Source organism: Pelophylax lessonae (assembly GCF_965119305.1).
Source record: "Pelophylax lessonae genome assembly, chromosome: 4".
Classification (NCBI taxonomy): Eukaryota; Metazoa; Chordata; class Amphibia; order Anura; family Ranidae; genus Pelophylax; species Pelophylax lessonae.
In genome coordinates, this window is record NC_138771.1 from 443,061,984 (window position 1) to 443,074,319 (window position 12,336).

The 12,336-nt window shown below is 47.4% G+C and overlaps 1 protein-coding gene across 1 annotated transcript in view; it reads left to right on the forward strand.

Moving 5' to 3' along the window:
* The first annotated feature begins 5,842 nt into the window (after positions 1-5,842).
* The window catches only part of DELE1 (DAP3 binding cell death enhancer 1), a 62,337-nt gene continuing 55,843 nt past the window's right edge, over positions 5,843-12,336 (forward strand). The window contains exon 1 of the mRNA XM_082252658.1: positions 5,843-5,958. Coding sequence (XP_082108784.1) covers positions 5,928-5,958 — 31 coding nt within the window. The 5' untranslated portion in view covers positions 5,843-5,927. The remainder of the gene's footprint in view (positions 5,959-12,336) is intronic.

The window sequence follows — 12,336 nt, forward strand, 5'->3', positions numbered from 1 at the left end:
CAGCATTTCAAAGGCCAAGAATTTTGAAATGCTGGCATTCAGGGCCAGGGATCGCGGGTGGGTAGGGGGATACTTCCTCTTCCTCGTAAGTGTTTGGGAGATGGAAAGCTGAACGCTTCCAACGGGACATTGTGGAGATGGTGGTGTTGCTGACAGATCGTCTGTTTGCGGGGTGGCAGGTGCCGGTATCACTACAGAGGTGGATGAAGAGGCCGAGACTGCAGCAGAAGAGGAAGCAGGAGGAGCCAGAGACCTTTCTTGGTTTTGAAGGTGTCTACTCCACTGCAGCTCATGCTTTGCACTTAAATGCCTGATCATGCAGGTTGTGCTCAGGTTGAGAAGGTTTATGCCTCGCTTCAGGCTCTGATTGCAAAGGGTGCAAACCACTCGTGTCCTGTCATCAGCACATTGTCTGAAGAACTTCCACGCTAGAGAACTCCTTTGAGCTGGCTTTGGTGCGCTCGGTCCCTTGCTGCGTTGGGCAGAAGCAGGCGTAGTGTCTAGGGCACGGCCGCTCCGCTTCTGCACCCTGCTCCCTCTTCTGCTGTGCTGGTGGCTCTGTGCGACCACCGCCTCTTCCTCCAAACTACTCAGGTCACCCGCATGACCTTCATTCCATGTGGGGTCAAGGACCTCATCGTCCTCCACATCATCTTCCACCCAGTCTTCACCCCTACCCTCCTTGTCGGTCTCCACAATTCTGAGTGCCGCAGCAGTTGGCACCTGCGTTTCGTCATCATCGGAGACGTGCTGTGATGGTCCTTCCATGTACTCATCTTGAGAAATAAGTGGTTGGGCATCGCTGCACTCAATCTCTTCCACTTCTGGGGCAGGGCTAGGTGGATGGCCCTGGGAAACCCTGCTGACAGAGTCATCAAGAAGAGACTGCTGCATGAATTGGGGCTCAGACTGCTTGCCTGATTTTCAAGGGGGTGAGGTGAAAGACGGTTGGACATCGGCTGCAGGTGTCAACTCTGACCTTTCTGCAGTAGACTGGGTGGGAGACAATGTGAAGGAACTGGAGGCACTGTCAGCAATGCAATCTACTATCGCCTGTACTTGTCCAGACTCCTTTAACCCCTCTAATACCTAACCCTAACACTTCTAATCCTCAACCCTAATGTCTCTAATCCCTAATCAAGAATCCACTAACCCCTGTAACACCCAACCCTAACACTTCTAATCCTTAACCTAATGCCTCTAATCCCTCCCTAACCCTGACACCTCTAATAGCCCTAATACCCAACCCTAACACTTCTAATACCTAACCCTAATGTCTCTAATCCCTAATTCAGACACCTCTAATCCCCCTAATACCCAACCCTAACACTTCTAATACTTAACCCTAATGTCTCTAATCCCTAATCCAGACACATCTAACACTTCTAATCCTTAACCACCTAATGAAGGCCCCATGTACATTTACTGCGGCAGGGCGGCCCCTAAGTGCAAACTCACATACCTGTATGTGATTGTTTCCATTGGCTCTGGGGGGCACGCATGCGCCGCTGGAGCCGCGCTCCCGGTGTTATTGGACACAGTGGGAGCCAATCAGCGACGATCGTTTGTAGGAATGACATTACGGCGGTCTGCCTATGTAAACATGCATCTCATACTAGCACATTATGAAATACTTACCTTAGAACGAAGTCCCGACATGGTTGCCCGGACACCGCTGAGGAAGCAGACATGTTGCCTCGGCGTCTCTTCTGGGTTCAGCGGCTCCAGCGCTGTGAGTGGCTGGAGCCGCAATGACATCACTCCCGCGCATGCACGCAGGGGTTCACTTTCCGGCAAGGGGCTCTGAAGATCCGGCAAGATACGCCAGAACTTCAGAGCGCATGTACCGTTGGTGTCAACAGCTGCATGTAGGGTGAATATCTCCTAAACCATGCAGGTTTAGGAGATATTGATTTTACCTACAGGTAAGCCTTATTATAGCTTTTTGGACAGCTCTGGGGGTAAGGGTATAAGGATACATATTCAGATTTACATGTATCAGGTCTCCACGCCGTATGGCCCAAGTTCAATAGAGTATGACAGGCATCGCCCAACCCCTCTGTATGAAGGTCCTCTATTTATATGCAGGAGGTAGGTGGGGAAACAAGCCCACATAATCCAACTATGTTTTTGCTTCACATCGCCAATATATATATTTTTATATCATTTTTGCCTATACATATGCATACTATATGCCATCCTTCCCTTTTTGCAAATACTCTTATCACTATCAGTACCAGCTCCTCTCTTGCGATCCTCGTGAGCTTTACTTGGCGTCAGTGTTTATCAATCTGGTCTTTACCTGCCCACCCTCCCTGTTTGTGTTAACATCCAGTCTCTTATATACCATCTCTATTGAGGGTCTGATGCTGTGGGGCACACCTGTTGAGACAATCTCCTTTGACAGAGCCATACATTGTAAGTATCTATAATCTGTCAAAATATGCTGATATGTTGGACGATTTACATATATTGATTCCAATGGTAGACATTGTCATACGTATGCATATATTGATATGTCATTATTGTACTATTATATTTTTCTCTGATTTTCCCCTGAAGAAGGAATTATGTTACACTCCGAAACGTGATGGGAATTTTCTGTGAACTCTTTTGTGGTTTGGCCTCCCACCATATGAGACCAACTGTATGTTCCAGATTACAAGCTAAATATGCTGTTGTTTATATCTTCATGGTTACTCCGTTGTTCTTAAATTTTGTATGTGGTGCTCAAAATCGCTATTTTACTATGTTTGAATAAAACTTTTCGATTTTACCTATTTATACTTTAATTACCTGGCTGATAACTGCCTTAAAAGTCCAGTGTGGCTACTGATAATCAGTGTCCTGATTATCAGTGCAGACCCAACAGTGCTGCCAATCAGTGCCCAACAGTGCTGCCAATCAGTGCCCCCTATCAGTGCTGCCAATCAGTGCCTCCTCATCAGTGTCACCTATCAGTGCTGCCTATCAGTGCCCATCAGTGCCTTCTACCAGTGTCTATCGGTGCTGCCTATCAGTGCCACCTCTCAGTGCCCTTCACCGTTACCTATCAGAGTCCATCAGTGCCACCCCGTCAGTGCAGCCTCATCAGTTCCCATCAGTGCAGCCTATCAGTACCCATCAGTGCCACCACCTATCAGTGCCCATCAGTGCAACCTATCAGTGCCCATTGGTGCAGCCTCATCAGTTCCCATCATTGCAGCCTATCAGTACCCGTCAGCAGATTGAAGCCTATCAGTACCCATCAGCAGACATCCCAACCTGCAAAAACTCATTTCAGGGAGGTGGCAAAGTAATTTCAGGGAGGTGCCACTTTGCGACGACGCCCCCCCCCCCCCCGCACGCCCCCCCCTCCCAATTTTACATAACCAGAGGATAATGAAATGAAATGTAATCAGTATTCTAAAGTTTACTTCTTCTGGGAAATATTAAAGGAACACTCTAACCACCATGACCACTTCAATGATTTGAAGTGGTCATGGTGGTAGGAGTCAGAAACACTGCACATGCTGGGATATTTACAGTTATGTGCTGGGGGATAGTTGCACTCCTAGCACATGTGAATTAAAAAACACATTGCAACAATTTACACACACTAATGCACATACATTTTCTACTTATTTTGCAGACTATACTGGTCTCTGTTGTGCTGGTCTCTGTGCTATGCTGGGCTCTGTGGTATGCTGGGGTATCGGTCTCTGTGGTGCCAGTCTCTGTGGTATGCTGGGCTCTGTGATATCTGTGGTATTGGTCTCTGTGGCGTCGGTCTCTGTGGTGTCGATCTCTGTGGTATGCTGGTTTCTGTGGCGCCAGTCTCTGTGGTATGCTGGGCTCTGTGATGCCAATCTTTGTGGTGATGGGCTCTGTGGTATGCTGGGCTCTTTGGTGCGGGTCTCTGTGGTGCTGGGCTCTGTGGTATGCTGGGCTCTGTGGTGCCGGGCTCTGTGGTATGCAGGTCTCTGTGGTGCAGGTCTCTGTGGTGCTGGGCTCTGTGGTGCCGGTCTCTGTGCTGCTGGGCTCTGTGGTGCTGGTCTCTGTGGTGCTGGGCTCTGTGGTATGCTGGGCTCTGTGGTGTCGCTCTCTGTGGTGCTGGGCTCTGTGGTGCTGGTTTCTGTGGTGCTGGGATCTGCGGTATGCTGGGCTTTGTGGTGCCGGTGTTCCGTGAGAATTACCTACCCGTGAGAAAAACCTACCCTCGTCACTTCCGGTTGCACGGCACTGTGTCTCATGCGGCGTTTACATTAAAACAGCTGTGCTGCAATACGAGTGATCTTCACTCCTATCCCTGTGAGTTCCCTCATCTCGGCTAGTAAATATAAAAGCGGCGGCGGGTGTATGAAAAGATAAATCACTGAGCCGTCAGCCGCTTTTATATTTAGTAGCCGAGATGAGGGAACTCACAGGGACCGGAGCGGAGTTGACTTATATTGCAGCCGAGATGTTTTAATGTAACCGCTGCGTGGGTAGGTTTTTTTCACGGAACAGTCATAATTTCGTACTAGTGCGCATGCGCACTAGTCAACTCCTCAGCTGTTACATTAGGTATCCGGGGCTGTGAGCATGCGCACTGCTGCGCTGCTCAGCTGTTCCTGGCCGGAAGTGACGAGGGTAAGTTTTTCTCACGGGGTAGGTAATTCTCACGTTACACCGGTCTCTGTGGTGCTGGGCTCTGTGGTGCCGTTCTCTGTGGTATGCTGAGCTCTGTGGTGCTGGCCTCTGTGGTGCTGGGCTCTGTGGGGCCGGTCTCTTTGGTGCCGGTCTCTGTGGTGCCGGGTTCTGTGGTGCCGTTCTCTGTGGTATGCTGAGCTCTGTGGTGCTGGCCTCTGTGGTGCTGGGCTCTGTGGTGCCGGTCTCTGTGGTGCCGGTCTCTGTGGTGCCGGGTTCTGTGGTATGCTGGGCTCTGTGGTGCTGGGCTCTGTGGTATGCTGTGGATATCCTGGCAGGGCTGAGGGCGGCAGTGTCAAAGCTCAGCTGTCAAGACTGTGAGAATGGAGCCGCAATTTCCTCCATAGTACCGGCTCACAGGTGGAGTGATATCAAGTGCACTCCGCCTGTGAAAGGAGGAGTCATACAGAGGAAGCACACGGCTGCAGCAGAGCAGAGTCGCGTGCTTCCTCTGTATGGCTCCTCCTCGCACAGGCGGAGTGCACTTGATATCACTCCGACTGTGAGCCGGACTTAAATAGCAGCTCCATGCTCAGTCATAACAGCTGAGCTTGCCTCTGACACTGCCGTCCTCAGCCCTGCCAGGATATCGCCCTGCGCTCGCCGGTGCCCGTGAGTGCAGGGCGAAATGCGGGAGAGTCCCCAACTTGCATGAGACTTGAGATGTCTGCATCAGTGCCACCTATCAGTGCCCATCAGCACAGCCTCATCAGAGCACATCAGGGAAGCAAAATTGTTTTCAAAATGCTCAGCAAATGCTTAGCAAAAAATAAAAAACCCAGCGGTGATTAAATACCACCAAAAGAAAGCTCTATTTGTGTGAAAAACAATGATAACAATGTAATTTGCGTAAAGTGTAGCATGATAGCGCAATTGTCATTTGTTGTGTCAAATTGGTCTGGGCAGGAAGGGGGTGAAAGTGGCCACTAAGCAAATGGTTAATCTCTGCAGATCAATGCACCTCTCTATGAAGTGAACGAGCCTTTTAAGCAGTTCTTGTATAATGTATACGTTATTCTGTATTCTAGATTTGTAAATTCTCATTTACAAACAAGAAAGAATCCAACGTTTTCTTAGCACAATCTGCATCTGGCCAGTATCAGCCGACACGTGCTTCTTATTATGCAATCGCCTTTACAGTAGTGACGTTCACAGTGTGGGCGCTCTAGCCCGCCCCCTCTCCTGCTCTATGGTAGGTGTGAAGGGGGCGGCTCGTCACGCATGCGCGGCGAAGTCCCGTGACGGGCTAGTTGGCCGTAATGTGGCGGATCCCGGGGTTCCTGGGCAGAGGTGAGTGACACCACCAGCCGGGAGGTCATGTCACTGTTTAGGGGGCTTTATTTAACCTTATTGGTAGAGGGTGACATTCTTGTGCTGACTTTCCTTTCTTGTCACACTACCTGGCTCCCATAGCCTGTATTAGGGGTCTATAGAACGTAATATACAGCCTCTGACAGGACATACAGCTAAAGGTTGACCAGTACAAGGACAGGTGTCTACATAATTAGCCAATCACTGGGCAAAGGGATCTGTTATTGTATAAGAAAACTTTATTGACACTGACAGACAATCCTGTTTTTTTATGTTCTGTTGTTAAATGGGAACAAAGTTTTCCTAATAAATGTTCCTTTGTGACGCCGCTGTCCACGGGCACATAGTTCAGTGCCGGGACATTTTTGGCAACAGGTACATCGGCCTTTCGCAACTTTTCTAAATGATCCAAAGATAAGCGACTTGTCATTTTCTTTGGACACCCAGAAATAAAGACTAATGTACCAATCAGGACTTTCCCTGCCACAACTGTTTTTGAAAAAAAAAAAATATATATATACAGTATAACAATTTTAGCTGTGAAGATTACATTACCCCCCCCCCCCCCAAGCATTATATATTTTCTGGAGCAGATAACCTAGAGAATAAAATAGCGGTAGCTCAATTTTTTTTTTTGTGTCCCTCAATAGTAGAACAACGGTTCAGGAAACCCAACATTTTCATTGAGGCTACGTTCACATATTAGCGTAGCGGATCGCGGGCAGAATCACCGCAATTCTGCCTGTGATCCGGAAATCATTGCAAATCGCGGGACGCCTGTGCGTTGCCGTTGATTTGCAATGGCACCCCAAAAGCTGTGCGATTTCTGCCTGCCGAATCCCGGTAACATTGCGCAAACAAAATCGCGGGTCGCATGACGCCCCAAAGAAGCTCTTGTACCTTTTTTGGGCGTCATGCGACCCGCGATTTTGTTTTTGCGTGATGTTACCGCGATTCGGCAGGTGGAAATCGCGGCAACATCGCACAGTGCTTGGGGTGCCATTGCAAATCAATGGCAACGCATAGGCGTCCCGCGATTTGCAATGATTTTTGGATCGCGGTGATTCTGCCCGCGATCCGCTACGCTAATATGTGAACGTAGCCTAAAAAATACACTAAAGTAAATTTTACTTACACGCAAAAGGGGAAGTTCCAAAGTTCCAGTTTAAGCACCCCTCCCCCTCCCCCCTATGTCACATTTGGCATGTCATTTTTTTTTTTTTTTTTTGGGGGGGGGGGGGGGGGGCAGGTAGCTAGTTTTGACAGGTACCAGTTCCTACTGCTCGGCCCGCCTTGGTGTCCCAAGCAGAAGTTCTCCTCTCCCCTTCCCTCCCTGCAATCTTCTGGGACACATCACAGAAGATTTCCTGACCATTGAGGAGGCACAGCCTGATTCGCGCATGTGCAGTGCGCATCCGGCTGTAAAGTTGCAAGCTGTCACAGCCGGGTGTCCGTAGTTGTAATGCTGGTGCCGGGTAGTGGAGAGGGTGAGAACCAAGGGTTTAGGAGGCCACATAGCTGGATTCTGAGACAGGTGAGTGTGTTTATTAATAGTCAGCAGCTACACTTTTTTTGTAGCTGCTGACTTTTAACCACTTGCTCACTGGGCACTTTAACCCCTTTCCTGCCCAGGCCAATTTTCAGCTTTCAGCGCTGTCGCGCTTTGAATGACAATTGCACGGTAATTCAACACTGTACCCAAACACACAAATAGAGCTTTCTTTTGGTGTTCTTTAATCACCACTTGGTTTTTTTATTTTTTGCTAGATAAACGGATAAATACCGAAAATTAAAAAAAGTTTTCATCGTTTGTTATACAATTTTGCAAACAGGTAATTTTACTCCTTCGCTGATCAAGAGACACTGATGAGGCTGCATTGATAGGTGGCATTGATGGGCACTGGTAGGCGACACTGATGGGCACTGATGGATTACATTGATGAGGAGACACTGGTGGGCACTGGCAGCAGTAGTGGGCACTTTTTGGAAGCAGTGGCGGAAGCACTTGTGCAGAAGCCCATTATTGGGTCTTTTCTCTTCTCCACAGGCTGATGGTGTGAGAAGAAGCGGTAAAGAGAGCCGGTGTACTGCTGAAAACTCCAACCTGCCGAAATCTCCAACCACGTTATTTATGGTGAGTGTACACTGGGAATAATTGGAGATTTTGAGCACTTGGTGTTTTCACACAACACTGGCAGCCTATACACCCGAGTACATGGTATAATTAGTGCAGATTCTTACCCCGCCTGGTAGTAACTAAAAACATGGCCGCCTCCAAGGCGGCGACAACTACCGGGCGGAGTAAGAATCTGCACTAATTATACCATGTACTCGGGTGTATAGGCTGCCGGTGTTGTGTGAAAACACCAAGTGCTTGAAATCTCCAATTATTCCCAGTGTACACTCACTGAAAATAACGTGGTTGGAGACTTCGGCAGGTTGGAATTTTCGGCAGGACACCGGTAACCTTCTTCTGTTGACATCATGATCAGCTATAATTGGACAAAACTGAGCATGTGGTAAAGAGCTGCTGATTGGCTTTTTACCTCAATCTGTGTTCAGCAGTGCCCGGAGGACACTGTGAACACAGCGCACGCCGCCAGCGACCAGCAGCAGGCGTGCATGTACGGGAGGCCATTATATGATGGCCACCTAGAACTGAACGACTGTGCTGTAGCCGTCATTCTATAACGCAGTCAGCAAGCGGTTAATAAACACAAAAAAACAACTGAAACTCCGCTTTAACCACTTCAATGCCAGGCAGTTTTACCCCCTTCCTGTCCTGGCCAATTTTCAGGTTTCAGCGTTGTGACACTTTGAATTACAATTGCGCAGTCATGCAACACTGAACCTATATTATATTTGGCGGTGATCAGCGATTTTTTTAGCTGGACTGCGACATTGCAGCAGACAGATTGGACTACTGTAAGGTAACGGCATATGTAGATATTTTAGCTGTTGCTTGGTCTACCCCCTCCTGCCTCCAAAGATCCAAAGAGGGGTCCTCTTTGGATCTATCAGGTTGGTGGATCTCTATGGAAACTGTTATTTCCTCGGTTATGCCTTTGGTGGGCCCTCCCAATGTGCCTTGTTTAATAGAAAATGAGACTTTCCATGGTGTAATAATGTTTATAAAGATTAAAACAGCTGTATTACTCACTTTTTCACGAACTGTTCAAGTAATCCACGAGTGCCGAGCTCGTAAATTTGCATCACTTCCGGTATGCCTCCACTCAAGCAGCGCGCCGTCCTCCTTTCTTGACACATTGCCATTTTGTATCTGCTGCCTCATCCCTCTGCTATCAGCATGCATCATTTCTTCTGACAAATTTTCCTGACACCAAGAGAAAAAAGGTGATGGGAAGGAGCTCCAGGACACAGCCTGTGATTGACAACCTCAGCTCTGTTGCTGTGTGAAGGCGGGTGTGTCCCTTCCCTCCAATCAGCTCTCACTGAGCCCTGTAGAGTGTAGCTTCAGCCCCCAACTCCTTGCATCCTGAAACTTAGGTAAGCTGGATTAATTCTGGAATTTGAACGGCTGTAGCAAAGAGAAGACCGCAGATAAACAGGTACAACTTGTGGTCATTCTACTGCATATATGTAAGGATTTACAGCCACTTTATGGAATTCATACCTGTGTAAAGGAAGTTAGACCAACTGGGCTTTTGGTAGCACAAGATTAGTTGTATTGAAATAAACACAATGTTTCCTTTTTGGCTAAGCTCAGCGAACAGTTTCTACTCCTGGATATCAACCCCTTTGAGATTGTAGTTAGACTGGAAAAGGTGTGTTCAGGCTTTACGTATTTATTTATATACATTGAGACAACAGTCTGCAGCAACTTAGATATTTCACAACAGGTATTTTATGTTTAACCACTTAAGCTCCAGGCATTTCCTGGCACTTTTTTTTTTACATGGAACAATCAGTATTTTTTTTCTAGAAAACTTCTTAGAACATTATATTTTTTTAAAAAGCAGAAGTCCTAGAGAATTAATTGGTGGGTGTTATAATTTTTATGTCACACAGTATTTGCGCAGGGGTTTTTCAAATGAAATTTGTTTTAAAAGAAATGCAAGTTTTTATTTTATTTTTTTAATTTTAATGCAGACAAACACAATACATAACCCATTTTTTTTTTCGTAAAATATAAAAGATGATACACTGAGTAAGGCCCTTTTCACACTGTGGAGTCCGTTGGCGGACTCCGTTTTTCTTAGCGGGGGATCAATCCGCCGACACCCCCCCCGCTGAGCAGGCGGATGGCTGCTCTGTCTCTGCGCTGTGTGCAGAGACAGAGCTGTCAGGTCCCGCTGTTCTCTATGGGGGAATTGGATGGGAACGGACCGTCTGTCTGTTCTCATCCGATCCTATCCGATCCGCTGGACAGATGGAAAATAGGGTTTCCTTCCGTTCAGATTTGACGGATCGGATGTCAGAAGACTTGTCTCCGCTGACATCCAATGCCCGATAGACACATGCATGGGGCATATGTTCAGATCCGCCAAAAAAAAGGACAGGCGGATCTGAACATTCCGCCTGTGTGAAAGGAGCCTTAATTTATACCAAACATGTCACGCTTTAGAATTGCACATGCCCGTGCAACAGCAAAAAAAATACATTTTACTATCCTTAGGCGACGCTTTAAAAGCCTTTACAGGTTACTGCTTTAGATTTACACAGAAGGTCTGGTGCTGTAAATACTGCCCCTGATCTGACATTCGCGATGATACCTTACAGGTGTAGGGAGATTGCTGTGTGCATGCGTGCGAGACGCCATGCAACTTGCAGTTGTGTCTCAATGGCGGTCTGTCAGACCACTGCTGTTTGGTCTAAGCTTTTGGCCCAGAACCCTAGCTCTATCCTTTTAGATTCTTTATAGATCCCTCTGTACATAGTCAGCTGGAACTTTGGCCTTCACCTTTATGTTACTGTGTGAATGCAAAGCTCCCAACTGTCCCTGATTTTGAGTCCAGTTTTTTTATTTACCTGCCTGACAAAGGGTTCCGCATGACTCCGAAACGTTGCACAGCTGCTTGCTGTGGGGGCACTCAACAGGAGGGAGGGGCCAGGAGAGCCGAAGAGGGACCCAAGAAGAGGAGGATCTGGGCCACTCTGTGCAAAAACCAACTGCACAGAGGAGGTAAGTATAACATGTTTATTATTTTTATTAAAAAAAATAAAGACTTTACAATCAGTTAAGGGGGGGGGGGGTTAACACCATATACATTGAGCTGTACTGGAAATCCTTGCCAAATGCAGTCCTAAATTTATAGACAGAGCAATTTGTCTTGAGTCTTATGAGTTCAGTCTTTTGCTCAGTGTGTTGCAGTGCACTACACAGCATCGCTACACACTGCAATGCCTAAAGATGAATGAAATGTCATGTTGTGACATTTTAATAATGTTGGAAAAAAAAGAAATTAGGTAAACAGTGTTATGCATTATTACAATGATCGGCACACAGGGCACAACAGCAGCTGTTGTATACCACAACTGCTGGTATGAACGAGCCCTTTAATGATCACTCGATAAATAAGTAGTTCAAACTAGCACTGTATTAGTCTACTTTTCAGATTTATGTCCAGTTTTAAGTAGCTCAGCCATGTTAGTGATTGCGTGATTGCTATTAGTGGTCTGTTGCAACAGAGATGGATCATTGATTCCCTAAGGCCCCTTTCACACAGGCGGACTGTTCAGATCCACCTGTCTGTTTTTTTGGCGGATCTGAACGGTCCCCCCATGCATTCCTATGGGGCATCGGATGTCAGCGGAGACATGTCCGCTGACATCCGATCCGATCCGTCAAATCTGGACGGATGGAAACCCTATTTTCCATCCGTCCAGCGGATCGGATCGGATGGGATCGGGTGAGAACGGACTGACGGTCCGTTGACATCCGATTTCCCCCATAGAGATGCATGGGGAACTGACAGCTGTGTCTCCGCACACAGCGCGGAGACACAGCTGTCCTCCTGCTGCTCAGCGGGGGATCGGCGGCTCGATCCCCCGCTGAGAAAAACGGACTCCGTCCAGCGGACGGGAGTGTGTGAAAGAGCCCTGATGCCCCATACACACGTGCAGATTATCTGAAGACTTTTGTCTGTAGACTTACCAAAACCATATAATATGAGGTCAAACCTAAACACTTTCAATTTGTATGCAATCCGGCAGGCCCTTGTACTACATAGAAAAGGTAAATCTTAAGACAAAAGTCTTCAGATAATCTACACGTGTGTACGGGGCATAAGATGTAAACTACACAAGTAGTATTAATCAATAGCACAATGCTCCAAATGTAGGCTGTCACTGAATGCTACTTGTATAGCTAACACCAGAGCCATTTGTTTTATCCAT